This window comes from Bos indicus x Bos taurus, chromosome 17 (genome assembly GCF_003369695.1).
Source record: "Bos indicus x Bos taurus breed Angus x Brahman F1 hybrid chromosome 17, Bos_hybrid_MaternalHap_v2.0, whole genome shotgun sequence".
NCBI classification, from domain to species: domain Eukaryota; kingdom Metazoa; phylum Chordata; class Mammalia; order Artiodactyla; family Bovidae; genus Bos; species Bos indicus x Bos taurus.
The window spans coordinates 17,443,620-17,469,880 of NC_040092.1; the positions used below are offsets into that span (position 1 = coordinate 17,443,620).

The 26,261-nt window shown below is 43.9% G+C and overlaps 2 protein-coding genes across 2 annotated transcripts in view; one reads left to right on the forward strand and one right to left on the reverse strand.

Moving 5' to 3' along the window:
- Positions 1-24,569, reverse strand: part of ACAD10 (acyl-CoA dehydrogenase family member 10) — a 42,982-nt gene extending 18,413 nt beyond the window's left edge. Inside the window, 3 exon segments of the mRNA XM_027566767.1 lie at positions 709-850; positions 19,820-20,019; positions 24,474-24,569. Coding sequence (XP_027422568.1) covers positions 709-850; positions 19,820-20,006 — 329 coding nt within the window. The 5' untranslated portion in view covers positions 20,007-20,019; positions 24,474-24,569.
- A 75-nt stretch (positions 24,570-24,644) lies between these two features.
- BRAP (BRCA1 associated protein) overlaps positions 24,645-26,261 on the forward strand; it is a 31,611-nt gene continuing 29,994 nt past the window's right edge. The window contains exon 1 of the mRNA XM_027566768.1: positions 24,645-24,937. Coding sequence (XP_027422569.1) covers positions 24,856-24,937 — 82 coding nt within the window. The 5' untranslated portion in view covers positions 24,645-24,855. The remainder of the gene's footprint in view (positions 24,938-26,261) is intronic.

Below are 26,261 nucleotides of genomic sequence, written 5' to 3' on the forward strand. Positions count from 1 at the left end.
AGGTACTGTTTATAAGAGACATTCTTTAGGGACTTGCCTAGTGGTCCAGTGGTTAAGAATCTGCCTGCCAACTCAGGGGACAGGGGTTCCATCCCTGGTCCAAGAACTAAGATCTCATATGCCTCAGAGTAATTAGACCCACACCCCAGAACTACGGAAGCTCACGTGCCCTAGATAGAGCTCATGCTCTGCAACAGAAGAAGCCACTGCAATGAAGAGCCCGTGCGCCACAGCAAAGACCCAGTACAGCCAAAAATATAAAATAAGTAAATAAACTGCATAAAAAGTACCTATGTGTGTGTGTATATACACTGAATAACTGAATCACTTTGCTGTACACCAAAAACTAACACAAGTAAATAAACTATACTTCAGTTTTTTAAAAAAAGTAGAGGTATTCACATAATGAATCCCCCAGTTTCAATAACTGTCAATTAAAGGCCATGCTTCTTTGGGCTAAAGCCCCACTAACAGAATTCCAAAAATTTCTAGCCTCCTAGTGGTTTAGACAGAGAAAAGAGAAAAAACAATCTCCTGAATAAAATTAGGTGACATGTTCTTATCTAAAATAATTTTGGAAAGTCATACTTGTAATTTTAAATGTCTCAAGGCACTTCGATGGGGCACTGACTTGCCAGCCCAGGCGTGGGGCTGTGGAGGCTGGAGACAGAGCACACCCCACTCCACACACACACCCTGAGAATTTACCTGAACTCCCTCTCTACTGCATGCACAGATGGAAGAAGTGTCCCGGGGGGTTTCTTCCTCAGAACCAGCTGATGGTTAGCCAGCTTGACATAGTAGGTGGGATTTGACTGCCCGTGATCAAACTGAAGGAGTTCCAATGGGCCTGTAAGTTTGAAAGGAAGGAAAACTCAAACCAGCTCTGGAGGACAGATGTGGACAGAGATTCTTTCTTTCTAAGGAGTATTGTACATGGACACAGAGCATCCTGATTTGGAATGCACTGTAAGGAAAGCATCTCCTCCCTGGGTACCAGAGATGACTGCATCCCAGGCATACCCCCACCCCAGCTTCGGTCCAGAATGTCACGCTGCAGTGTGGCAAAGGCCACTGAATTTACACCACAACAATTTTCACTTTCACAAGTATCCAATTTTGTCCGTCTTGCCAACTCCTGCACCGTAAAGAAAAGTTTTATAGTTCTGTTTATGAACCACAAGCACAGTCATGGCAACCCATCTTGCTAAATGGAATACTTTAAGCCAAGGATGAAAAGTGCCCTTGTGTGTCCCTCACCCCATACTCAGCCACACCACACCTGACACTGGTGTGACAGCTGAAAGGAGCTATGCAGAGGCCTACAGCTCAAACCACAGCAGCTTTGGGGAGATGTGATTTCCCACCACAAAGATTAAACTCTGAGGCTCCCTTGCAGAAACAGCCTAATTAACCCTAGTCTTAGAATGATATGAACTCTACACACAGATTTGTTTCACTTGGTCAAAGGAGCAGGAAATGGGAGTTTGTCTGAATTGGCTCAGTTCAGTTCAGTTCAGTTGCTCAGTTGCGTCCGACTCTTTGTGACCCCATGGACTGCAGCACGCCAGGCCTCCCTGTCCATCACCAACTCCCGGAGTTTACCCAAACTCTGGTCTGATTCAAAATGGTCCCTCAGCTCTGTAGAGGCTCTAGGAACAATCCGATCACTAGAAAACATCCTCACATGAAGCTACATGCAAAGAAAGAGAACTTTCAAGGATCAAATGGGAGGCCAAATTTTATGCCCAGGTAGAAGTTTCTTCAAAAGCTCATGAATCACCTGTTTTTCTGAGGGTGGAATGTGAAAAATGAGAGAGCAACCTATGAAGAGATGGAGACATGTTCTCATTTAAACTCCTGCAACTTTTAAGTCACCTTCACAAAATAAGCTGTCATCTCAAAAATATCAGAAAGTCCCAAACACCCTAGGTACATACTGCAAGTTCTTCTCCCCCAGGACAGCTGTTTGCAGGTGACTGCTGCCATGCCACAGTCTCACGTGGAACAAGGGCCAAGTACGCTCTGGGGATCCGTAGCAAAGGAGGTCAGTGCTTCTTCCCAAGCAAAACAGAGCAGCACCCGGGTCTGCAGGGCCCAATGGCTATTTTCTTCACCACATAGCATCTTTATCTCCAGCATATTCCACCAGGATAGAAAGTGAGAGCCAGGCTGAAAGCCTAGCCCTCTACCAAAATGCAGAGACTTAACTACCTGTGACTTGGGGCCCCAGTAAGTCTTTGAGGTACTTCTCCAAGGAGTCTTTGGGAATTTCCATCGTCTTTCTCATAAGGCGAACGTTTAGAACAGCCATTCTCAATGGAAATCCCAAAAGAGTTTCCAATTCCTTTACTGCAGTCTCTGGGTCATTGACCTGGTTTCAAAGAGAATACTGAGCATGGATCCCCAGACAACCCTGACCTCTCCTCCTGCCTTTTCTCTATGAGGGTACTTTTTTAGAGAGAAATATTTTTTAATAGCCTGAGCAAAGACTTGGGAGCCAGAAAGTCAGCTGATGAGAAAGCCTCAGAATGAGTTTCCTCCTTCCATTTACTACCTAACCACGTTAATCTTTCTTATCTGCTGGGAAGAGTGACGGTTAAATGTCCATGATACTCCCTTTTGCCAGGAGGACAGAATATTGTACTGTAGTGTCCACTCTGTCCCTATGGACCAGTTAATAATGAAAACCCAAATGTAGAAAGCTGGATGGAGACCCCTTCTCACATGGTTTCTCCCGCTTCAAAGCACTGGGGTGGTCCGGGTGCTGGTAGCTTCTGGGTCCCCACCCGAAACAGCATCACCAGATCAGCCTGTCACCTGAACCATCTTAAGTCTGCCATTCACCTCCCTGTGTGACTTTTTCTTGACTGCCTTCTTAGTTTGTGTGTGTCTTACTTCTTATTGAAAATACAAGTGACTAATCACCTAAATTTCCTAATTAAAAGGTAAAAAGACTGTGGCAGCAAGGACAAAAACCACCAGAGGCAACTCTGACTCTTGAGTGTAAGACGACTGCACAGAAATGCTTACACTAGGACTCCCTGGTGGTACGATGGGTAAGAATCTGCCTGCCAATACAAGGGACACAGGTTCGATCCCTGGTCTGGGAGGATTCCACATGCCTTAGAGCAACTAAGCCGGTGCAGCACAGCTACTGAGCTTGTGTTCTAGAGCCGGGGAGCCACAAATACTGAGCCCACATGCTGTAGCTACCAAAGCCTGCGTGCCTAGAGCCCCCGCTCCACAACAGGATCAGAAGCCCCTGCATGGCAATGAAGATTAGCCCCTTCTCGCGGCAACTAGAGAAAGTTCACATACAGCAACAAGACTCAGCACAGCCAAAAATAAAATAAATAAATTTTTGTAAAAAGAAATACTTACGCAATTGTCTGAAGCATACTTACACTAGTGCCTGAAGCACAAAGGGGTTCAAAAAACAGTGACCATTACCTTAATGGTGTGAATACCAAGGCCGGCAGCTGCTTTTAGATTTGGTCCAAGATCATCAAGAAAGATGGACTCAGAAGGCTGCCAGCCGAGCTGCTCCAAGCACAGCTTATACATCCTGGGATCTGGCTTGCAGACACCTTCCAGGCAGGATTCTACTACCTGAGGGAGGGGCAGGAAGGAGAGATAAATGTCCCTAAAAGGGGTGTTCCCGTGTATACCCTGGTATGTTTTTTTGAAAAGAAGAGCAGAAAAAAAGACAGTGGAGGTTTGTTATAACAAATAAAGAGTGTCATGATATGAAATGATGTTGCTTTTTTAACTGGAGTGATTTGGAAATACTGGGATGCAACCTGAGGGAAGACTCAGAAAACCAAAGTTCTGGTTCAGACATGGTGAGTGACCTTGTACCAGCAGTGAGGCCATGAGGGACTGCAGGTTCATCGTCAGGAAACTGGAAACACTGATAGCCATCTTACCCATCCTAACGGTGGTTCAGACAGTAAAGCATCTGCCTACAATGCAGGAGACCCGGGTTCTATCCCTGGTTGGGAAGATCCCCTGCAGAAGGAAATGGCAACCCGCTCCAGTATTCTTGCCTGGAAAATCCCATGGACGGAGAAGCCTGGTTGTCTACTGTCCATGGGGTCGCAAAGAGTCGGACACAACTGAGTGACTTCACTTAAGTGACTTAAGACCCATCTTAACAGTAGCTGGGAAACTTAGTGAAACTGGAATGTGTTCCAAAACTAGGTATTGTGGCTGCACAGGACAAAAGAAAAGCGGCACATTTCAGATTTAGGGAAAGTATTTTATGGTTTTCTCAAAAAGAAAGCAGTGTTTACTGTTATAAAAGAAACAAGACTTTAATGTCCATATTTCAGAAGTGAAAAACAAACAGCTATATTCAACCTAGACAGATAAATTCCACAGAAGGGCTGACACCAAAGAGATCCTCAATGGCAGAAACATGGATCCTTTCTTTTTTAAAGAACTTTTTTAAAAAGACTTTTTTGATGTGGACCATTTGGGTCATGGTGGAGAGATCTGACAGAATGTGGTCCACTGGAGGAGGGAATGGCAAACCACTTCAGTATTCTTGCCCTGAGAACCCCATGAACAGTATGAAAAGGCAAAATGATAGGATACTGAAAGAGAAACTCCCCAGGTCAGTAGGTGCCCAATATGCTACTGGAGATCAGTGGAGAAATAACTCCAGAAAGAATGAAGGGATGGAGCCAAAGCAAAAACAATACCCAGCTGTGGATGTGACTGGTGATAGAAGCAAGGTGCAATGCTGTAAAGAGCAATATTGCATAGGAACCTGGAATGTCAGGTCCATGAATCAAGGCAAATTGGAAGTGGTCAAACAAGAGATGGCAAGAGTGAATGTCAACAATCTAGGAATCAGCAAACTGAAATAGACTGGAATGGGTGAATTTAACTCAGATGACCATTATATCTACTGCTGCGGGCAGGAATCCCTCAGAAGAAATGGAGTAGCCATCATGGTCAACAAAAGAGTCCGAAATGCAGTACTTGGATGCAATCTCAAAAACGACAGAATGATCTCTGTTCATTTCCAAGGCAAACCATTCAATATCATAGTAATCCAAGCCTATGCCCCAACCAGTAACGCTGAAGAAGCTGAAGTTGAACGGTTCTATGAAGACCTACAAGACCTTTTAGAACTAACACCCAAAAAAGATGTCCTTTTCATTATAGGGGACTGGAATGCAAAAGTAGGAAGTCAAGAAACACCTGGAGTAACAGGCAAATTTGGCCTTGGAATACGGAATGAAGCAGGGCAAAGACTAATAGAGTTTTGCCAAGAAAATGCACTGGTCATAACAAACACCCTCTTCCAACAACACAAGAGAAGACTCTATACATGGACATCACCAGATGGTCAACACCGAAATCAGACTGATTATATTCTTTGCAGCCAATGATGGAGAAGCTCTATACAGTGAGCAAAAACAAGACCAGGAGTTGACTGTGGCTCAGATCATGAACTCCTTATTGCCAAATTCAGACTGAAATTGAAGAAAGTAGGGAAAACCACTAGACCATTCAGGTATCACCTAAATCAAATCCCTTATGATTATACAGTGGAAGTGAGAAATAGATTTAAGGGCCTAGATCTGATAGATAGAGTGCCTGATGAACTATGGACAGGAGACAGGGATCAAGACCATCCCCATGGAAAAGAAATGCAAAAAAGCAAAATGGCTGTCTGGGGAGGCCTTACAAAGAGCTGTGAAAAGAAGAGAAGCGAAAAGCAAAGGAGAAAAGGAAAGATATAAGCATCTGAATGCAGAGTTCCAAAGAATAGCAAGGAGAGATAAGAAAGCCTTCCTCAGCAGTCAGTGCGAAGAAATAGAGGAAAACAACAGAATGGGAAAGACTCGAGATCTCTTCAAGAAAATCAGAGATACCAAAGGAACATTTCATGCAAAGATGGGCTCGATAAAGGACAGAAATGGTATGGACCTAACAGAAGCAGAAGATATTAAGAAGAGATGGCAAGAATACACAGAAGAACTGTACAAAAATGATCTTCACGACCCAGATAATCATGATGGTGTGATCACTGACCTAGAGCCAGACATCCTGGAATGTGAAGTCAAGTGCGCCTTAGAAAGCATCACTACAAACAAAGCTAGTGGAGGTGATGGAATTCCAGTTGAGCTATTCCAAATCCTGAAAGATGATGCTGTGAAAGTGCTGCACTCAATATCTCAGCAAATTTGGAAAACTCAGCAGTGGCCACAGGACTGGAAAAGGTCAGTTTTCATTCCAATCCCAAGAAAGGCAATGCCAAAGAATGCTCAAACTACCACACAATTGCACTCATCTCACACGCTAGTAAAGTAATGGTCAAAATTCTCCAAGCCAGGCTTCAGCAATACATGAACCGTGAACCTCCTGATGTTCAAGCTGGTTTTAGAAAAGGCAGAGGAACCAGAGGTCAAATTGCCAACATCCGCTGGATCATGGAAAAAGCAAGAGAGTTCCAGAAAAACATCTATTTCTGCTTTATTGACTATGCCAAAGCCTTTGACTGTGTGGATCACAATAAACTGTGGAAAATTCTGAAAGAGATGGGAATACCAGACCACCTGATCTGCCTCTTGAGAAATTTGTATGCAGGTCAGGAAGCAAGTTAGAACTGGACTTGGAAAAACAGACTGGTTTCAAATAGGAAAAGGAGTACGTCAAGGCTGTATATTGTTACCCTGTTTATTTAACTTATATGCAGAGTACATCATGAGAAACGCTGGACTGGAAGAAACACAAGCTGGAATCAAGATTGCCGGGAGAAATATCAATAACCTCAGATATGCTGATGATACCACCCTTATGGCAGAAAGTGAAGAGGAACTAAAAAGCCTCTTGATGAAAGTGAAAGTGGAGAGTGAAAAAGTTGGCTTGAAGCTCAACATTAAGAAAACAAGATCATGGCATCTGGTCCCATCACTTCATGGGAAATAGATGGGGAAACAGTGGAAACAGTGTCAGACTTTATTTTTGGGGGGCTCCAAAATCACTACAGATGGTGACTGCAGCCATGAAGTTAAAAGACGCTTACTTCTTGGAAGGAAAGTTATGACCAACCTAGATAGCATATTCAAAAGCAGAGACATTACTTTGCCCACAAAGGTTCAACTAGTCAAGGCTATGGTTTTTCCTGTGGTCATGTATGGATGTGAGAGCTGGACTGTGAAGAAGGCTGAGCGCCGAAAAATTGATGCTTTTGAACTGTGGTATTGGAGCAGACTCTTGAGAGTCCCTTGGACTGCAAGGAGATCCAACCAGTCCATTCTGAAGGAGATCAGCCCTGGGACTTCTTTGGAAGGAATGATGCTAAAGCTGAAACTCCAGTACTTTGGCCACCTCATGTGAAGAGTTGACTCATTGGAAAAGACTCTGATGCTGGGAGGGATTGGGGGCAAGAGGAGAAGGGGACTACAGAGGATGAGATGGCTGGATGGCATCACTGACTCGATGGACGTGAGTCTGAGTGAACTCCGGGAGTTGGTGATGGACAGGGAGGCCTGGCGTGCTGTGCTTCATGGGGTTGCAAAGAGTCAGACATGACTGAGCAACTGATCTGATCTGATTTTTTAAGTCTTCATTGAATTTGTTACAACATTGCTTCTATTTTATGTTCTGGTTTCTGGGCCAAGAGGCATGTTGGATCTTAGCTCCCTGACCAGGGATGGAAGTCACACCCCCTACACTGGAAGGCAAACTCTTAACCACTGGACTTCCAGGGAAGTCCCAACACAGTTCCTTTCCTGCAAAGAGCCTCCTCTATCCTGACAGCCTCGCCTCAAACTGTATCCAGTCCAGAACTGGTGAGCAGCAGCTGAGGGTTCAGGAGAACCCTGAAAAGCTGTCTCAGTGTCAGGCTACCTCTGGTCCAGCAACCCCGGGAAGTCCTCTGACATTGTCCCCAGGGCTTCATCTCCTGTAAGCAGGTCTAAAACAGCCATTGAGGCCTGTAACCAATACCCTCTGGGTCTGTTCTAAGAATTGAACTAAATCCCTCACTCACTCCAGAATTGACCCTTGCTCTCCAAGATCAAGGACGAACCTGAGGGCCCCTCCCTCTCCTCCAAATTCCCACTGTTCAAGGTTGGTGAACTGCTCTTTCAAGTAAATAAATGTCCTGAAAAAACTGGACCTCTCTACTTACCCTTCCCCAGCTCCTTATAATTTGAATGACAATTAAAAAAAAAAAAAAAAGAGACTGCTCCTTCTAAAGAAAATGTCCACCATGGGCCGTGGAGAAGCCAAGTGTTTCTAATCAACAGACGACCTGGCAGGAAATGAGCACAGCTGTACCAGCTGAGAGAAGAGGAGAAAGGGTAGCAAACGCAGGGGCTCTGGGCCATGTCTGAGGAACAGACACCTCTTCCCATAGGTGATTACATGTGGGGAAGTGCAAAAAAACACTTGAGGTTTAAATTGGATGAGATCCCTGGCCTTCTCTTTGTTCTGTTTTGCAAGATGAAAAAGTTCTGGAGATGAGTTTCATCACAATGCGAACATACTTAACACTAATAGAACTCTACAGTTAAAAATTGGTAGGATGGTAAATCTTATGTTCTTTCACAATTAAAAAATGTTGAATTTTTAAAAATACTTATTTTTATTTATTTCTTTGGGTGCACCGGGTCTTAGCTGCGGCACCCAGGATCTTTTTTTTTTTTTCAGTTGTGGCATATGAACTCTTAGTTGTGGCAATGTGGAATCTGGTTCCATGACCAGAAATCCAACCCAGGCCCCCTGCATTGGGAGGGTGGAATCTTAGCCACTGGACCACGAGGGAAGTCCCCGTCAATTTTTTTAATTAAAAGAAAATGGGGGGGTGTGTGGAAATGGGGCTTCCCTGGTGGCTCAGTGGTATAGAATCCACTTGTTAATGCCAGAGACATAGGTTTGATCCCTGGTCTGGGACGATCCCATGTGCCCCAGGGAAACTAAGCCCTGTGCCACAGCCCCAGCACCCATGCTCCGCAACAAGAGAAGCCACCGCAACAAGAACCAGCAGCACCACCACCACCCGCTCCCCGTACCTCAAGTAGCACCCCCCGGCCCAGTCATAACTAGAGAAAAGCCCGCATGGCAACAAAGACCCAGCACAGCCAAAAATATATAAATAACATTATATTCTTTTAAAAAAGAAAGAAAATGGATGAAAACATTTTTGAATGTCATATACACCGCAGGTCAGGAAGCAACAGTTAGAACTGGACATGGAACAACAGACTGGTTCCAAATAGGAAAAGGAGTTCGTCAAGGCTGTATATTGTCACCCTGCTTATTTAACTTATATGCAGAGTACATCATGAGAAACGCTGGACTGTAAGAAACACAAGCTGGAATCAAGATTGCTGGGAGAAATATCAATAACCTCAGATATGCAGATGACACCACCCTTATGGCAGAAAGTGAAGAGGAACTAAAAAGCCTCTTCATGAAAGTGAAAGAGGAGAGTGAAAAAGTTGGCTTAAAGCTCAACATTCAGAAAACGAAGATCATGGCATCCGGTCCCATCACTTCATGGGAAATAGATGGGGAAACAGTGGAAACAGTGTCAGACTTTATTTTTGGGGGCTCCAAAATCACTACAGATGGTGACAGCAGCCATGAACTTAAAAGACGCTTACTCCTTGGAAGGAAAGTTATGACCAACCTAGATAGCATATTCAAAAGCAGAGACATTACTTTGCCAACAAAGGTTCAACTAGTCAAGGCTATGGTTTTTCCTGTGGTCATGTATGGATGTGAGAGCTGGACTGTGAAGAAGGCTGAGCGCCAAAGAATTGATGCTTTTGAACTGTGGTGTTGGAGAAGACTCTTGAGAGTCCCTTGGACTGCAAGGAGATCCAACCAGTCCATTCTGAAGGAGATCAGCCCTGGGATTTCTTTGGAAGGAATGATGCTAAAGCTGAAACTCCAATACTTTGGCCACCTCATGCGAAGAGTTGACTCATTGGAAAAGACTCTGATGCTGGGAGGGATTGGGGGCAAGAGGAGAAGGGGACTACAGAGGATGAGATGGCTGGATGGCATCACTGACTCGATGGACGTGAGTCTGAGTGAACTCCGGGAGTTGGTGATGGACAGGGAGGCCTGGCGTGCTGTGCTTCATGGGGTTGCAAAGAGTCAGACACGACTGAGCGACTGATCTGATCTGATCTGGTATTCCTATAACATTGAAGAGGTCAGGAACAGCCCCCAGTGATGACACAGATCGTAGGAGTGGTTACACTATCTTTACCCCCATCAAAAAAATTTTTTTTCGTCTTATAGCTTTAGAGAACAAAAACATAAACCACGCTCTTGAGAAAAAGGATTTTCGACACTCTAGGTCTCTTGCAGACTAGGTTTCTTGCAGAACAAAATTATGAAAACTCATCAGAAAAGCTGCTGGAAAGCACATGCCAGGGAGTCTGTGAAGTCTGAGTTAAGTCCATTGTGTTAAAGAAGCTCACAAGTCCTTAAATAGTAGAAAGGCCCAGTGTGAGCCTGGCCAAGTTATTTATCCCCATAGGCGCACTGGAGGGGAGCAATCTCTGAAAATAATCAAAGTGTATTGAATACTTACCTGCCAGGCACTCTGTAAAGTGCTTTGCATGTATTATGCTGTGGGATCCACATAGCCACCCTAAACAAAACTGCTGTTTATGAACTACAGATGAAGAAACTACAGTTCAGGGAATCAAAGCTACTGCCCATAGAAAGCTGCAGAGACAGGGTTCAAATCTGGCTGAGGTCCCTGAGCCCCTAAAGGGAAGGGTGATTGTAGGAGGGTTGTGCTGTGGACAAGCCAGGAAACCAAGAATTCAAGTGGGTAAGGAGCCAGGCAGGGACGTACAGGGAGGAGACTGTATTTCAGCGGGCTGTGCACAAGGAGGAATGAGGAAGTGGGAGGTGAAAAAGAGTATTAGGTTGGGTGCTTAATCTCCCATATTTGTGCCTGTCATCCGACTAGATTTCATGTTCTAAAATAGCACTATCCAACAGAACTTTCTATAATCACGGAAATGCTATACTGCCCAGTCCGACATAGTAGCCACTAGCCACATGTGGCAACTGACCACCTAAAATGTGGCAAACATATATTCCAGAGGGCAGGGCTTATGTCAGTCACATTGAACACAGTAGCCCTTCACACCTAGCTAGTGCCCAACACACAGCCACTGCTGTGTAAGAATGTGTTTTCTGACTGAATGAAGTTTAAGCCAGTCATCTATCAATAATTCTTATTTGTACCAGAATAATCATATACTTCCTTTTAGGAAAATGGAGAGTCTTTCACAGAAGTAACCTCCTGGCACAGAAGACCATCTCCTGACTCACAGTCTTCTCAGGTACTTTGATAGTCTGGCCCTTTATGCACTGTCTCATATGGTGGGATGATTTACATTTGAGTTGCAATGAAATAGAATTCAGCCTCTCAGGGCCACTAGCCACATTTCAAGCATATAACAGTCATGTATGATAGTAGCAACCATACTAGACATTTCCTTTGCTGCAGTAAGTTTGTTTGCACAGCACTGGTCTAAGGATTAATGCCATAGAAATAGAGGGCAAGGGGGTTGGTCTTTGAAAAGGTCAAAGGGTAAGGGCTGATAAAGTGCATGTGTTATCTAATGACTAGGTTCAAGTCCAGAATGAAAGAGAATCTCTGAAGCTGAGGTTTCACCCAGTTATCAAAGCCCATAAATGACCTTGCTCACAGCTCAGTGATACTTTGCAAGTCCTCTTTCCCACCTATCTGTCTAATCCTAACTCAGTCAACTGTGTGAATAACCGTCCCATCCACTCAAGACCTACTGAGAGGCAGCGTTAATGCTACATCCTAAAGTAAAGACAGAGACTTGATTCAGATTGTTCTGGATCCCTGTCAGCTTCAGTTCAGTTCAGTTCAGTCACTCAGTCCTGTCTGACTCTTTGCGACCCCATGAATCGCAGCACGCCAGGCCTCCCTGTCCATCACAAACTCCCGGAGTTCACTCAGACTCACGTCCATCGAGTCAGTGATGCCATCCAGCCATCTCATCCTCTGCCTGTCAGCTTATCACATCAAATTGTTTCCAGTCCAGGGGCAAAAAGCTCTTCCCATTGGGAAGATAAAAATTATTGCTCAAGACTGCAATCTGAAGGCCTTTAGCCCGAATCTGAGTTATGGCCTCAGTCATCACTGGGAACTGCTTCGCCACTCGCTCACTGGTCAGCAGAGAGAAAAAGGAGTCCACGGGCATGGAGGTCTTTGACTAAGATTGGAGGTAGGGAGAGAAGAGCAGAGAAGGCAGTGGCACCCCATTCCAGTACTCTTGCCTGGAAAATCCCATGGATGGAGGAGCCTGGTAGGCTGCAGTCCATGAGATCGCTAAGAGTCGGACACGACTGAGTGACTTCACTTTCACTTTTCACTTTCATGCATTGGAGAAGGAAATGGCAACCCACTCCAGTATTCTTGCCTGGAGAATCCCAGGGACGGGGAAGCCTGCTGGGCTGCTGTCTATGGGGTCGCACAGGGTCAGACACGACTGAAGCGACTTAGCAGCAGCAGCAGCAGAGAAGAGAACCAGCCATCATTAAGAGTAAGAACAGCTTATCACCAACACAGAAAAATACGTATTTCAGGCTTCCTGCCACTAACCCAGGCCTCTGGCTTGCTGCCAAAAGGAATTCTCTTTCAGCCCTGGTGCAGAACTTTGCATATAAGGTTGTAAAACATGAGTCATTAGGGAATGGAGCTATTTACATCAACATTCCAGTTAAATGAGTTTTGTAAAATAAGTATTTATTTACTTATTTGGCTGCATCGAGTCTAGTTGTGCACTGTGGGCTTAATTGCCCTGCAGCATGTGGAATCTCTTCTGGGACCAGGGATCGAACCTGCATCCCATGTTGCTAGGCAGATTCCCTATTACTGGGCCATCAGGGAAGTCCCTAAATGAGTTCTTCATTTCACTCACTGACTGTCAATTTTTAAAAAGATTCAGAAGACTCTAAGAAGATACATTAAACTCTAAAAGTGAATTAAGCAGATGTAATTTAATTTTTATTTGATTCCTTTGGGGAATTCAGAAGACATTTGATGATTCTGCATTGCCTGAGCTTCACCATTATGCACTGAAGGTCAATTTCTGATCACTTTTTGTGTGTCCAAATTCTATCTGTTTGGGTTTTGAAAACTCTTACTTTATCATATTTCAAAATCTGCAGTGGTGAGTCTGCTATATTATACACACACACACACACATTTCACAACAGTTTCATGTTATTGTTAAGTTACTCTGCTGCTGCTAAGTCGCTTCAGTCGTGTCCAACTCTGTGCGACCCCATAGATGGCAGCCCACCAGGCTCCGCCGTGCCTGGGATTCTCTAGGCAAGAACACTGGAGTGGGTTGCCATTTCCTTCTCCAATGCATGAAAGTGAAAAGTGAAAGTGAAGTCGCTCAGTCGTGTCCGACTCTAGCGACCCCATGGACTGCAACCTATCAGGCTCCTCTGTCCATGGGATTTTCTAGGCAAAAGTACTGGAGTGGGGTGCCATTGCCTTCTCCTGTTAAGTTACTCAGTCATATCCAATTCTCTGTGACCCCATGGACTGCAGCATACCAGGATTTCCTGTCCTTTACTATCTCCCAGAGTTTGCTCAAACTCATGTCCATTGAGGCAGTGATGCCATCCAAGCATCTTAACCTCTGTCATCCCCTTCTTCTCCTGTCCTCATCTTTCCCAACAGCTTTATTGAAATACAATTCACATATCACACAGCTGACCCACTTAACTGTAAAATTCAGTGCTTCTTAATATATTCATAAAGTTATACAACCATCACCACAGTCAGTTTTAGAACATTTTTATCACCCTAAAAAGAAACCCATATCCATTAGCAGTCACTACCCATTTGGCGCCTCCACCACCCCAATACTCCTAGACCAAGAGAATAACAACTCTATTTTCTGTTTCTAAAGATTTACCCGTTCTGGATACTTCATATAAGTAGAACTGTATATTATGTGGTCTTTTTGTATTGGCTTCGTTCTATCACTTAGCATAAGGTTTTCTATGTATATTTATATATTTAAATACAAGCTTATTTAAATATTTAAATTATAAAAACACATAACATCTAATTTAGTATTTTAAGCCCTCTGAGTGACATTAAGTACATTCATTGTTGTGCAATCAAACCCACCATCCATCCATAGAACTTGACTATATTTTAAATTATATTTTAGCAGGGTTATTGTGAAGATATGTGAGTTAATATAAATAAAGAGCTTAGAACAATGCATAGTCCAGAGAAAGGCTCAATGTTATCACTGCGTTAAACAAGCTTTCTGATCAAAGCCATTATGTAACAATTCCAGGGTCATATAAACAATAGCTTATGGAGGGGCAGGGTATATAATATTTTTATTTTTCATTCATGCAGTTAAAATTGAGTACCTAGGGGTGGAAGAAATAGCTTAAAATCTTATAAGGGGTTATCAGGTTTTCTCTTCTTTGTTTTTAGTTTAACCAATTTAATGGACGAGTGTTGCACCCACTATTGTAGACAAAAAGAATATGGAAAATATGTTTATCACTCACAATTTCAGGGCAAAGTCTCCCAAATTCTTGTAAGAAATCTTCTGTTGTTATCTCTGCTCTCATAAATTTCATCCAGGGCCCATTTTCGCCACCTGAGATCAAGGCCTTCACTATAGTTCCAGAAGGGATATGATTCTGTACCTCCCACTCTACCAAAAGTGAAACACATGGTAAGTGAAACGATATATGGACAAACAGCTGAAGTTTGGGGAACAGGGTAATTACCATACAGGTTCTGTGGCATCACTGTGGTGCCAGGTGGGTTCTACTGGGAATTCAGAGAAATTCAGGAAATGGAAAATCTCAGCCTTAGAGCTCCCAGGGAACAGCAGTAATAATTTGTGTGACTGAGGGGACACTGCTGCCAAGCATCAGTCCATGCCACCAGCTTGAGACGATGCTGGACACTACATTATGAATTTTCTTCCCTGGTCTCTTATTAGCTGGTTCATATGTATTAGGTCACTCACATGATCCTGGCACATGGTTAGGAAGTACATGAGGGAATAAACCAGATTTTGACAGCACTCCAAAACAAGCCCTTCATTTTGTAGGCTGTAGTAATCCTTCAGGGCAGTGTAGCCGGTACACTGAAACATTCACTTGGGGGTGTTGTTTTATAGAATAAAGAAGAAAATTTTGGTCCACAGAGAGCTAAGGCAGTGGGTGGTGGATCAGTATTGTTTCTACTGTGAGCATTTGTATAGGAATTGCTTTTTTTTTTAACAAAGATGTTTCTTTCTACAATACAGCTGCTATGAGGCAAAAATATATATAGCATTCATAATGATATCTAAGACCTAGTATACTTTATACATTTTCTTTCAATAAAGCAGTGCCTTGCATTGAAAATATTTCAGACAATATAGAAAGGTTTAAAAAAGAAAGTAAAATGACAAAGTAATCCCATTCTTCAGAAATCACCAATGTGACCAACTCAGAATGTCTTTTGAGAACAGCAAAACTTATAAAACTCAATCCAAATAATAATACCTCTTTAATTTTAGAACTAAAGTTAGAGCAATTTTTAGGATCTTAAGAGTTGACAAGCATGCAAGCAAAGGGGCACTCTCCTATGCTGTTGATGGTGGTGTAAATAAGCACAACCTCTATGGAGTGCAACATTTTATTTTACTTTTAAATATTTATTTATTCATTTGGCTATGCCAGGTCTTAATTGTGGCACACAGGATCTTCATTGTGGCAGGCAAGATCTTTAATTTTAACAGGCCAACTCTTAGTTGTGGTATATGGGATCTAGTTCCCTGACCAGGGATCGAACCTGGGTCCCCTGCATTGGGAGCACAGAGTCTTAGCCACCAGACCACCAGGGAAGTCCCGAATACAATATTTTAAATGTACATTTACATTTGATGTGATAATTCTGCTTTCAGGAATTTCTGCCACAGATGTATTTATAAAAGTAAGCAAAAATTATGTACATGGCTATTGGGCAGAACTGCTCATAACAAAAACTAGAAACTTACATGTATGTTAATAAAGGGCTGGTTAAATCAACCATGGTACACGCATATAATGGAATACCATGTAAATGTTGAAATGTATAAACTAGGCCAAAGGTCAGAAAATTATGGCCTGGGGGCCAAATCTGTCTCCCATCTGTTTTTTTGTAAATAAAGTTTTATTGGAACACAACCACACCTACTTGTTTACCACTGTCCAGGGCTGTTTCTGGCTTTAACACTAGAGCTGAATAGTTGTGATAGAGCCATTATGGCCCTGAAAGTCTATCTAGTCCTTGACAGAAAGAGTTTGCTAATCCCTGAACTAGACTTATGCCTACTGATGTGGAAAAGTTGCAAAGATATTATACTGAGTCAAAAAAAAAGAAAATGTAGCGAACGGTTTGTACAGTATGATTCAGTTTTGGTATGCACGTTTTCCACACACACACACAAACACACACACACCCATTCTCAAATACATAGATGAAATTTTTTGAAATATAAACAATAAACTTTTCACAGTGATAATGAATGAAGTCTGGAACTGATTGAAAAGTAGTGGAGGAGCAAGCAGGAAATTTATCTTCATAGTTTATATACTTTTAGAACTGACTATTCAATAAATGAGACTGTCATAATGAGTTTCTATAAGGAAAAAATTTAATTAAATCTCTTTTTCATACCACCACAAAAATTCCCAACAGATTAAATACCCAAATCAGAAAAAACTCCAAAACAATACAGAACATCTTTATTTGAATATATTTTTCTTAGCCAAGACTCATAAAACTCAAGACATAGAAAAAAACAGATGATTTTCTTGATATCAAAAATGAAAACTCTTGTACAGCAAAAACATTATCATAAAATAAAAGAGAAGCCCCAGAACAGAGAAATATTTGTATGTGATATGACAAAAGTTTATTATTGCAAATCAACAATAAAAATGAGCAATTCACAGAAAGGGAAAAATGACCAATTAATATACAAAAAAAGCATTCAACCTGAATATTAAAATAACATACAGAGGGGAAAAAACATACAGAGATAGCCTTTTATCCATCACACTGAGAAAAATTAAGCAGTCTGATCATATGACACTCCCTGAATGCTATGCTAAAATGTTTGGGCTGTACTCTTATTTAATTTTTTGTGTACACTGATTTTATAGTAAACTAATAGCTGAAATCAGGGCCTTGCAAACTTTGTGAGAAGGGCCACAGATGGACACTATGTAAATGAATGAACATGGCTGTGTTCCAACACAACTTCATTTTTATGGATACTGAAATTAGAATTTTGTATAATTTCCACATGCCACAGAATAATATTCTTGCTTTGACATTTTTAATTATTTCAAAACATAAAAACCATTCTTGGCTGATGAACTATACAAAACCATACAACAGACCAGATTTGGTCCACAGGCTATAGCTGACTGACTGACCTCTGGCTTAAATGTAAAAAAAAGTATGCCATTAGAGGTGATCTGAATTCTAGTACTTGCTGCTCCAGTGACCCTTGATATGGGTCATTTTGTTTTATCTGGGATGGCAGTTTTTAAAAATTTATTTGTTTATTATTGACTGCATCGTGTCTTACTTGCGGCAGGTGGATCTCTGTTGCAGCACTTGGGGTTAGTTGCCCTGAGGCATGTGGGGTCTTAGCTCCCCGACTGAGATCAAACCCAAATCTCCTGCATTGTAAGGCAGATTATTAACTACCACTGACCACCAGGAAAGTCCCATAGGCCTTTTTAATGAATAAATAACATTAGGAGTTCCAGTCAAGAAAAACAACAAGGAGAAAGTAGAAGGCATTATTATTTCCTTCTTTATCCATCCAACAAACCTTTACTGAATGAACACCTGAACCAGCTCTGAGCTGACACTGGAAAAGTGAAGTTAACACATCCCAGACCCATGGTCCCCAATTCTAACTGCTCCACAGAGGAGATAGGAACACATCCCATAGCCAGCTAAAACACCCCTTGGTGTTAAGCTGAACTGGAAAGCTGCTATCCAGGGACATTCTGCCAGGGAAGGAGGTCAGAGGAGTCTTGACAGAAGAGAAGTCAATAATAACAACCATCATCTGATTTACTGAGGGCTCAAAGATTTTAGGCACCATGCTGAACACCATACCATTTAACTAGTCATTAAAGTATAGGTCGGATTTGAGCACACAGAGGATGCAAGGAAGGGTAGCTGCCAGCAGGTGGAACAGAACTTGCAAAGGTGCAGGGGTGCAGATGTGTTTAAAGAACATCAAATGGTTGAAATGTGGGCACATGTGGGAAGTTGTGTGGTACAAGGGTATGTGGGCTAATTGTAAGAGGCCCCTAATGCCAGACAAAAGCTTCCCAACTTAATCTAAGAGAAAGAGTGCAGGCACTCAAGGATTTGAAGCAGGAGAGTGAAGGGGTAAGATGTGTGTATGTGTGGGGTTATTTTGGCATCATGTGAGATCTTGGTTCCCTGACCAGGGATCAAACTCTCACCCCCTGCAGTGAAAGCATGGAGTCCTAACCTCTGGACACCGAGAGAAGTCCCGGATGCATGTTTTAGAAAACTAATTCTGGGGGCTGTGTGGAGGGTGGTGCAAAAAAGCCAAAGGACCAGAGTCATAGAGAGGACGCAGGTAGCTGATATGATTTCAAAGGTAGAACAAGTCGGGGATTTAAACCTGGGCAGAGGCCATGGGAGTGAAGAGAAGCAAGTAGCTTCTCAAGATATTCTGGAGAAAGTCAAGAAAACTCTTGCCCAGTGATCTTTATGTTTCCAAGCAGGAAGGATTGGGGTAGGGGAGTACAATGACTCAGGGAGTGTGGAACAGGCCTGGAGTAAATGCAAGAAGAATAAGAGTGGAGGAAAAGAAAAGCTTAGGGCTCAGCTTAGAGCTGAAGCAATTAGAAGGAAACAAAAAAGGCTCACCTCAGCAGTTTGTATACCCAGGTAATTTTTGACCAAGGTCACAGAAAAACTGAACTTAGGTTGACTTAGCATGGAGAACTGCCTAATCAGCCAGCAGTACAGGTCAAAAAGAAAGGTCCATCTCCATTCCTGCTGGCTGTAATGATAATGTGACAGCAAGAGATGAAGCAGCCAGCAGAGACCATAAGGTAAGACTGGAAATGAACAATACCCATAGCAGAATGACACTATAGAAAGAGCCCACAGCTCTGATATCATATAGCAACATACTAGCCCAGACCACATACCTAGCTTTCATATACAAAATAAATCAACTTCTGCCTTCTTCAGTCACTGTTCTGTTAGGAAGGACAGATAAAGAAATGATCAGAACCTATAGGTTTGATTTTATAGTAATAAAAGCAGGTGTAGAGGGAGGTTGGTGGAAGAGGAAAGACTGCAATCAAAGCAGGGAGGGGAGATTACAGCATTCAGAAGCAGTTCTCAGGGAAAGGTAATTAAATTCTACCCATAACAATGACAGTTCGTCATTTACTGAGAATTTCGGATGAGCCAAGCACTCATTCTGCTAATCAAGTGCTTTCTATGAATGATCTCACTTAATGCTCCCCAAACCCCAAAGAAGTATGTACTATCATTAGCATTAATCTAATGATGAGGAAACTGACTCAGAGAAGTGAAACCACTTGCCCAAGATCCTCAGCAGCACTACTGTTGCTTGGAATTTGATTCAAGAGCAAGAATAGCACCCACTGAGGCACACTGTCATCTCCCCTCACCACCTCCTTTCCCCCACCCCCACACACCCCAGTCTCTAAAGGTGAAGGAGAATGAAGAGCTCACCTGCAGCCACTCTCCCTGGAGAAGGAAGCAGAACTCCGCCCATGTCAAAAATCACTGCTCTGTAGGGGCCGCCTCCAGAATGTGTCCATCTCCAGGCTCCCGGGTGCCTGCCCTGGACGTGTTTCAGGAAGGCCGCCCTCCAAGCCCGCTGGAGCTGGGAGGACTGCAGAAGCTGCCTTAGGCACATGTTGGGGCCAAGGCTGTGAAGCAGAAACAGGACATGATTAGCCTTCACTGCCTCCAAGCAGACCTCCGTCCTGGCACTCAGGCATGTCTATTCTGACTTCCAACCAGCATTTCAGACACAACCAGAGCTGAACTCACTGTCTCTGCCCTCCATGACAACTCCTTTCCTAGGGTCCTTGGCCCAGCAAAGGGCTCCACCATTTCCCCAGCAACCCAAGCTAGACAGTTAGACTCACCCCAGTCCCCTAGTCACACACCTCCATTCTGGTGCTTGGTGCGACCAGTCTTTCCTCTGGAAGATTTCGATCTACCTCTCCACTCACTGTGTGATCTCACCCACAGACCTTTGCAGCAGCCTCCTAAGTGGTCCCCTTGCCTCTTCATTCAAAATTGCAAATTTGATCATGTCCTACCCCCATTTAAAATCTCCAGTGATTCCCCATCGTCCTCACAATAAACTCTCAGCTCCTCAAGCTGCCTGAAAAGGCCGAGAACTTCTTCTCCCCTTTGGGCAGCAGCTCTCCTTTGTACTTCACCTTAGCCTGGGTGATCTCGACACTCACTTCCATGTGAGGCTGTTGCCCTGGCCTGAATGCTCCCTTCCATCCATTACCTGGATAACTGCCCATTGTCCCTCAGGTTGTAGTTTGCCTGTCACTTCCTTCATGAAACCTCTTCTGGCCCTGAGAAGAGGTAGATGAGCAGTCTCTCCTGTACTTTCTCAGGGTGCCCTGTACTCACCTCCTCCTAGCACTCACAATGCCACCACACTATCATCCCTCCTACAGAGCAGGGCGATGACCTCCTGATCTTCACTGCCTCTTTTCTAAACTTACTTTCAACAAGTTCAGGGGAAAGAAAAACATACATATAACAGGTACATGTATACATAGATATACAAACATTTTCACATGAATAGACATAAATGTGGCAAAATGTTAATAATTAGTCTCAGTGAAGAGCGTGTGATGAAAGGTATATGAGAGATCATTGTACTATTCTTTCAATTTTTTTTAGGTCTGAAATAAAAACCTGGGAAAAAGAACAACAACAAAAAATTCTACTTGCAGTCAGTTCCACTTGAAAATCTTGGTTTCTCATGTGATGTCTATGGTTAAAAAACTAAGAAGCTAGTTAGAGCAAAACAGGTTGGTAAGACAGCCTGCATGTTCATGGGAGTCACCTCAGTGCCACCATAAGGACTAAATAAAGTATGAAGAATCTAAAGAAAGAACTCTTAGGAAGTAAAAGTTCAAGATGATATAACGTGTTTCTTACGTAGTTGGAAATTTGCTGGATTGGGGCACGAATGCTGAAATGAAAAGGTAGATTGATTTGCATTTTGGGTTTTACTTATGTTCTGTGCCAAGGCCAAAGTCAATGACGGAAGGAGAAATTTATTTATAGGTTCCAAAAGTGTTAACAAGTTCTGTATGAGGGCTTAACAGAGATGAAAAGGGCTGACTTTCATACTGAAGGGGTGACTTTTATTCTCATTGAAGACACTGTCCTCCTTACACTCCAGCTAATGGATGAGTGGGCTCCCACAACTAGCTGCTTCTTCCTTCCAACTAGAGATGATGGGCTGTTCTTACTTCCCAGTGCTCTCTTCAGAGCAGGAAAAGGTTGTGATTTCTCATACCATACATCCTGGTAACTCCGTGGTACCTGCCCACTGACTGGAACGCCTCTGCCTGGTTTGTGTGTGTTAATTGCTCAGTTGTGTCCAACTCTTTGTGACCCAATGGACTGTAGCCTGCCAGGCTTCTCTGTCCATGGAATTCTCCAGGCAAGAATACTAGAGTGGGTTGCCATTCTCTTCTCCAGAAGAACTTCCCAACCCAGGGATCAAACCCTGGTCTCCTGCATCACAAGCAGATTCACCATTTGAGCTACAGGGAAGTCTGCTTTATTTGCTAGTAAATTTCCACTCATTTTTACATCACAGCATCAGCTTTATCTCCTCTAGAGAGGCTAGTCTTTCTTTTTCTTGGGAGACTCTGATACTATTTTTTTTTTTCCACTTTCACTGCTTCTTATCCATACCTTCACTAGACAACTTACCCCATCATAGTTCTTTTGACTCTATCTACTCCTCTAAATGTAAACTTGTTAAGGAAAGGCCTTATTTTATTTTCATGTCTATCCATCCCCTAGGACCTGGCATAATATCTAGACACGTTGCAGGTGCTCAGTAAAAACATGAGTTGGAGGAGTTCCCTTGGCTTCCCTAGCGGCTCAGACAGTAAAGAATCTGCCTGCAATGCAGGAGACCTGCAGATCCCTGGGTTGGGGAGATCCCTTAGAGAAGGGAATGGCTACCCACTCCAGTATTCTTGCCTGGAGAATCCCATGGTCAGTGGAGCCTGGTGGGCTACAATCCATAGGGTTGCAAAGAGTCAGACACAACTGAACCAACAACACTTTCTTTCACTTCCTGGGCACCTAATAGGATTTCCGGCTTTCACTGCTGTGGCACTGGTTCAGTCCCTGGTCAAGGAACAGAGATCCTGCAAGGTGTGTGGCAAGGCCAAAAATCAGAATAGAAATATGAGTTGGAAGGATGAATAAACTGGATGAATCAGAAAACAGGGGAACACAGGTGGCAGGCATAGTATTTGGCAGCTACAGAGTACTGTAACAAGCCCATTTTGCCCATCTCTAGTGAGTAGTTCTCTGGAACTGGCATCTTCCTTCTCCACCATAAACAATATTCATCTTCTCTCTCTCTGCCTCTCAGTATGTGTAATGTAGATGTGCTACCTAAATTATACTTTCATAAATATGCACACAGTGTGAAAAAGTGAAAGTGTTGTTGCTCAGTTGTGTCTGACTCTTTGCAACCCCATGGACCAGGCTCCTAAGTCCATGGGATTCTCCAGGAAAGAATATTAGAGTGGGTTGTCATTCCCTTCTCCAAGGAATCTTCCCAACCCAGGGATTGAACCCATGCCTCCCGCATTGCAGGCAGATTCTTTACCATCTGAGCCACTAGAGAAGGCCAGTTGTTGCATATTAAAGAGGTGGTTTAGTAGAGATTGAGTGTTGGCTCTGGAATCAGATTCCCTGCATTCAAAGTCTAGCTCTGCCGCTTACTTACTTGTGAGATCCTGAGCAAGTGACTCTCTCTGAGCCTCAGGTTCCTCCTCCATAAAATGGGAAAAATTATAGTATCTCTCTCATGAAGTTATTCTTACTACTACATAGAGATAAAGTATGTATTAATAAAGCACTCAAGTTATTACCTGGCACACCATTAAATGTTATCTGCTACTGTAATATACTATAAAAAAAAAGTTCACATGAGATCTCATATATTATATACATATAGTGGGATGCATATGACATATACAGTTCCACAAAAATCAGCAACTGCCACTGCGGGGAATTTTGGCCCCAAGGGGACATCTGGGAATGTCTGGAGACATTTTGGTGCTCACCAGTTGGAGGTGCTACTGATACCTAGTAGGTCAGGCCAGGGATGGTGCTAACTATTCCATTAAATGTAGGACATACACACAACCCAAAGGCTTAGTGAGTCCAATAATGTTAACAGTGCAGAGGTTGAGAAATCATGATATAAAGTGTACACTGAAACTAATTCATAGTGTGCAGTCATAATGTATAAACATCAGGTGGTCATGATATGGATTTGTAGTCCACACACCTACATATGTCCAGGACACAGTGTGTCCTATGACACACTTACATGTCATGATAACATATACCGATTAGCATCCTGTCACATATATGCTATATATGTATTGATTGTGGCCCTCCATGTTCACGTGCCCAAGGCAAGTCTGTTGTTCAGCGGCTAAGTCCTTTCGGACTCCTTGCTACGCCATGGACTGCAGGATACCAGGTTTCCCTGTCCTTCACTATCTCATAGTTTGCTCAAACTCATGTCCGCTAGGTCGGTGATGCATCCAACCCTCTCATCCTCTGTCGCCCCCTTCTCCTCCTGTCCTCAATCTCAAGTCTGGGATATTGAAAAGAATGCGGACTCTCAGAAAAATTAATGTAAACAGAGTCACAGCCTCTACTTGCTTCATCCTCATAGCTGTATAAGGATATCACACAATTTTATGAAAAACCTCGCTCAAGGTCACACAACTAGGGACAAGATCAAATCCATAAGAACGGGAGTTGGGTGTTCATCTTATTCACCAATGTATCCCCACCACCCCAACAGTCCCTACTCCCTATTGGCCCTCAGAGAAAGAAACGGATTCATCTCTATGCCTCAGAGCACCGATCTGTAAAGCGTGGCTGACCCAAAGCAACCCTGCCTACAGTTGGAGCGAGAGATCAAACAGGACAAAAAGAAGCCAGAGCTCTCTGCAGGGTGCGGGTGGCTCGGACAATTGGGAGACCTCGCGGAGTCAGAGACCCCTCGCCGTCAGATGAGCTGGGCTAAGAACGAGGTCTCTCAGGTAGGCTAACTCAGGTCTGGACGCAAACCCACCGGTCCGCCTAATGAAAGCCCAGCTCCCGAGATTGCCGTGACGTGCCTCCTCCACGATTTCTTCCAGATTCCGTACGCAGGGTTCAGGCTCACCTTAGCGAAAACACCAGTCACGTGGCTACCGCCACACCCAATCAAAGAGCGCGCAGGCCCGCGCATGCGTAACCTCACAGGACAACGACGGCGGCCGGGAGGCGGAAGTGGAGGTTGTTGTGGCTCAAAGGGTTGCTCGCGGAGGTGCTGCTGCTGCTGCTGCTGCTGAGGCGGTGGCGGCGGCGCTGAGGCGGTGGCGGCGCTGCCCGCCCCGGGCCTCTCTACCTCTAGGCTCGCCTCCCAGCCTCGCCTGAGCCCGCCGGGGCCTTCACCGGCCAGCGGCTGCCCTATGAGTGTGTCACTAGTTGTCATCCGCCTGGAGCTCGCAGAACACTCGCCGGTCCCCGCCGGCTTCGGCTTCAGCGCTGCCGGTGAGTCCGCGGCCTCGCCGCCTCCCCCGTGGCCCGCGCCTGGGCCCCGGGGCGCGTCCTTTCAGAGTCTGAGTCCGGGCAAGGGCCTCCGCTTCAGGAGGAAGCCGAGAAGTGGTTGGGATCCCTCTCCCCCCACCATCCTTGGGCAGTCTCTTCCCAGGTGTCACCTGTGGGAAGTCTTTGCCGGTCCCTCCTTCCTGGTGCCTTCCCACTGGGACTTTGTTTATATTTGGCGCGTCGCACTCTCCAACCTGGGTGAGAGCCTAGTTGTGCGAATTGATTTTCTCTAGGCTGCCGTCTCTGGGGTCGCACAGACTCGGACACGACTGAAGCGACTTAGCAGCGGCAGCAGCAGCAGCAGCAGGCTTTGTGAAGGCAGACAGGGAATCCCCAGCACGCTGACGGCTTCTGGTTTAATTAAATTCTTCCTCTTTGAAAAACCATCCATTTGGGCGCCCTGTGGCAGTAGTTATAACTGAAAATATGTACAGTTCCTATATCCAAGCACTGTACTAAACACCTCGTGTGCACACTTTTCTATATCTTCATACAACCCAATTAGTTTTATGGGTGGATGAGGCTTTTACAAACTGGAACTGAAGCCGTGGGATTAAGTGCCTTACCCAGGATCATCTATCCGTGGCAAAACTGGAATTCTACCTCAGAGAGCTGGACTTGAGAGTCTGAGCTCTTCATTTCCAGTCACACAGCCTCCTCCTGGGAAATGCAGGTATGGCTCTGTTCCTTGAAGAGCCAGCAACGCATCATTCAAGGAATACTTTATGAATGCTTACTCTCTGTTGAGCTTTAGTTTTGTGCGGAAAGAGACATGGTCCCTGCTTTAAGGGTACCAGCAATTCACTTCAGTTCATGGAGATAGATTAGGTAAATAATTACAGGATAAATGTAGGATACAGCTGTGACAAATGTACAGTAAGGGAAGGTAGAAAGCTGGAAAGGAGTTTGGAAAGCTATCATGAGAGGATGTGTTTGGTTTGGGGAAGAGGCCTGGGGCTGGTAGGGATGGTCTTGTGGGAAACTTCCCTGAGTGTGTGAATTTTTGAGCTGCAAACTAAAGACTGAATATAATTAAATAGGCTACTGAGTTCTGAAAGTCGAATTAATTGACATAAGCGACATATACATTTTTACATGGGTCAGTCATTGAGTCATTAATTTATTCAACATATCTTTAAAGAGCTTCCAGTGTGTGCCAGGCACTGTGATGTAAGTACTGAAGATACAGTGATGGGCAAAACAGGCTTGATCTCTCTTCACATAAAGCTTATATTAAGGATATTTCTATCAAATCTCCAAATTTATT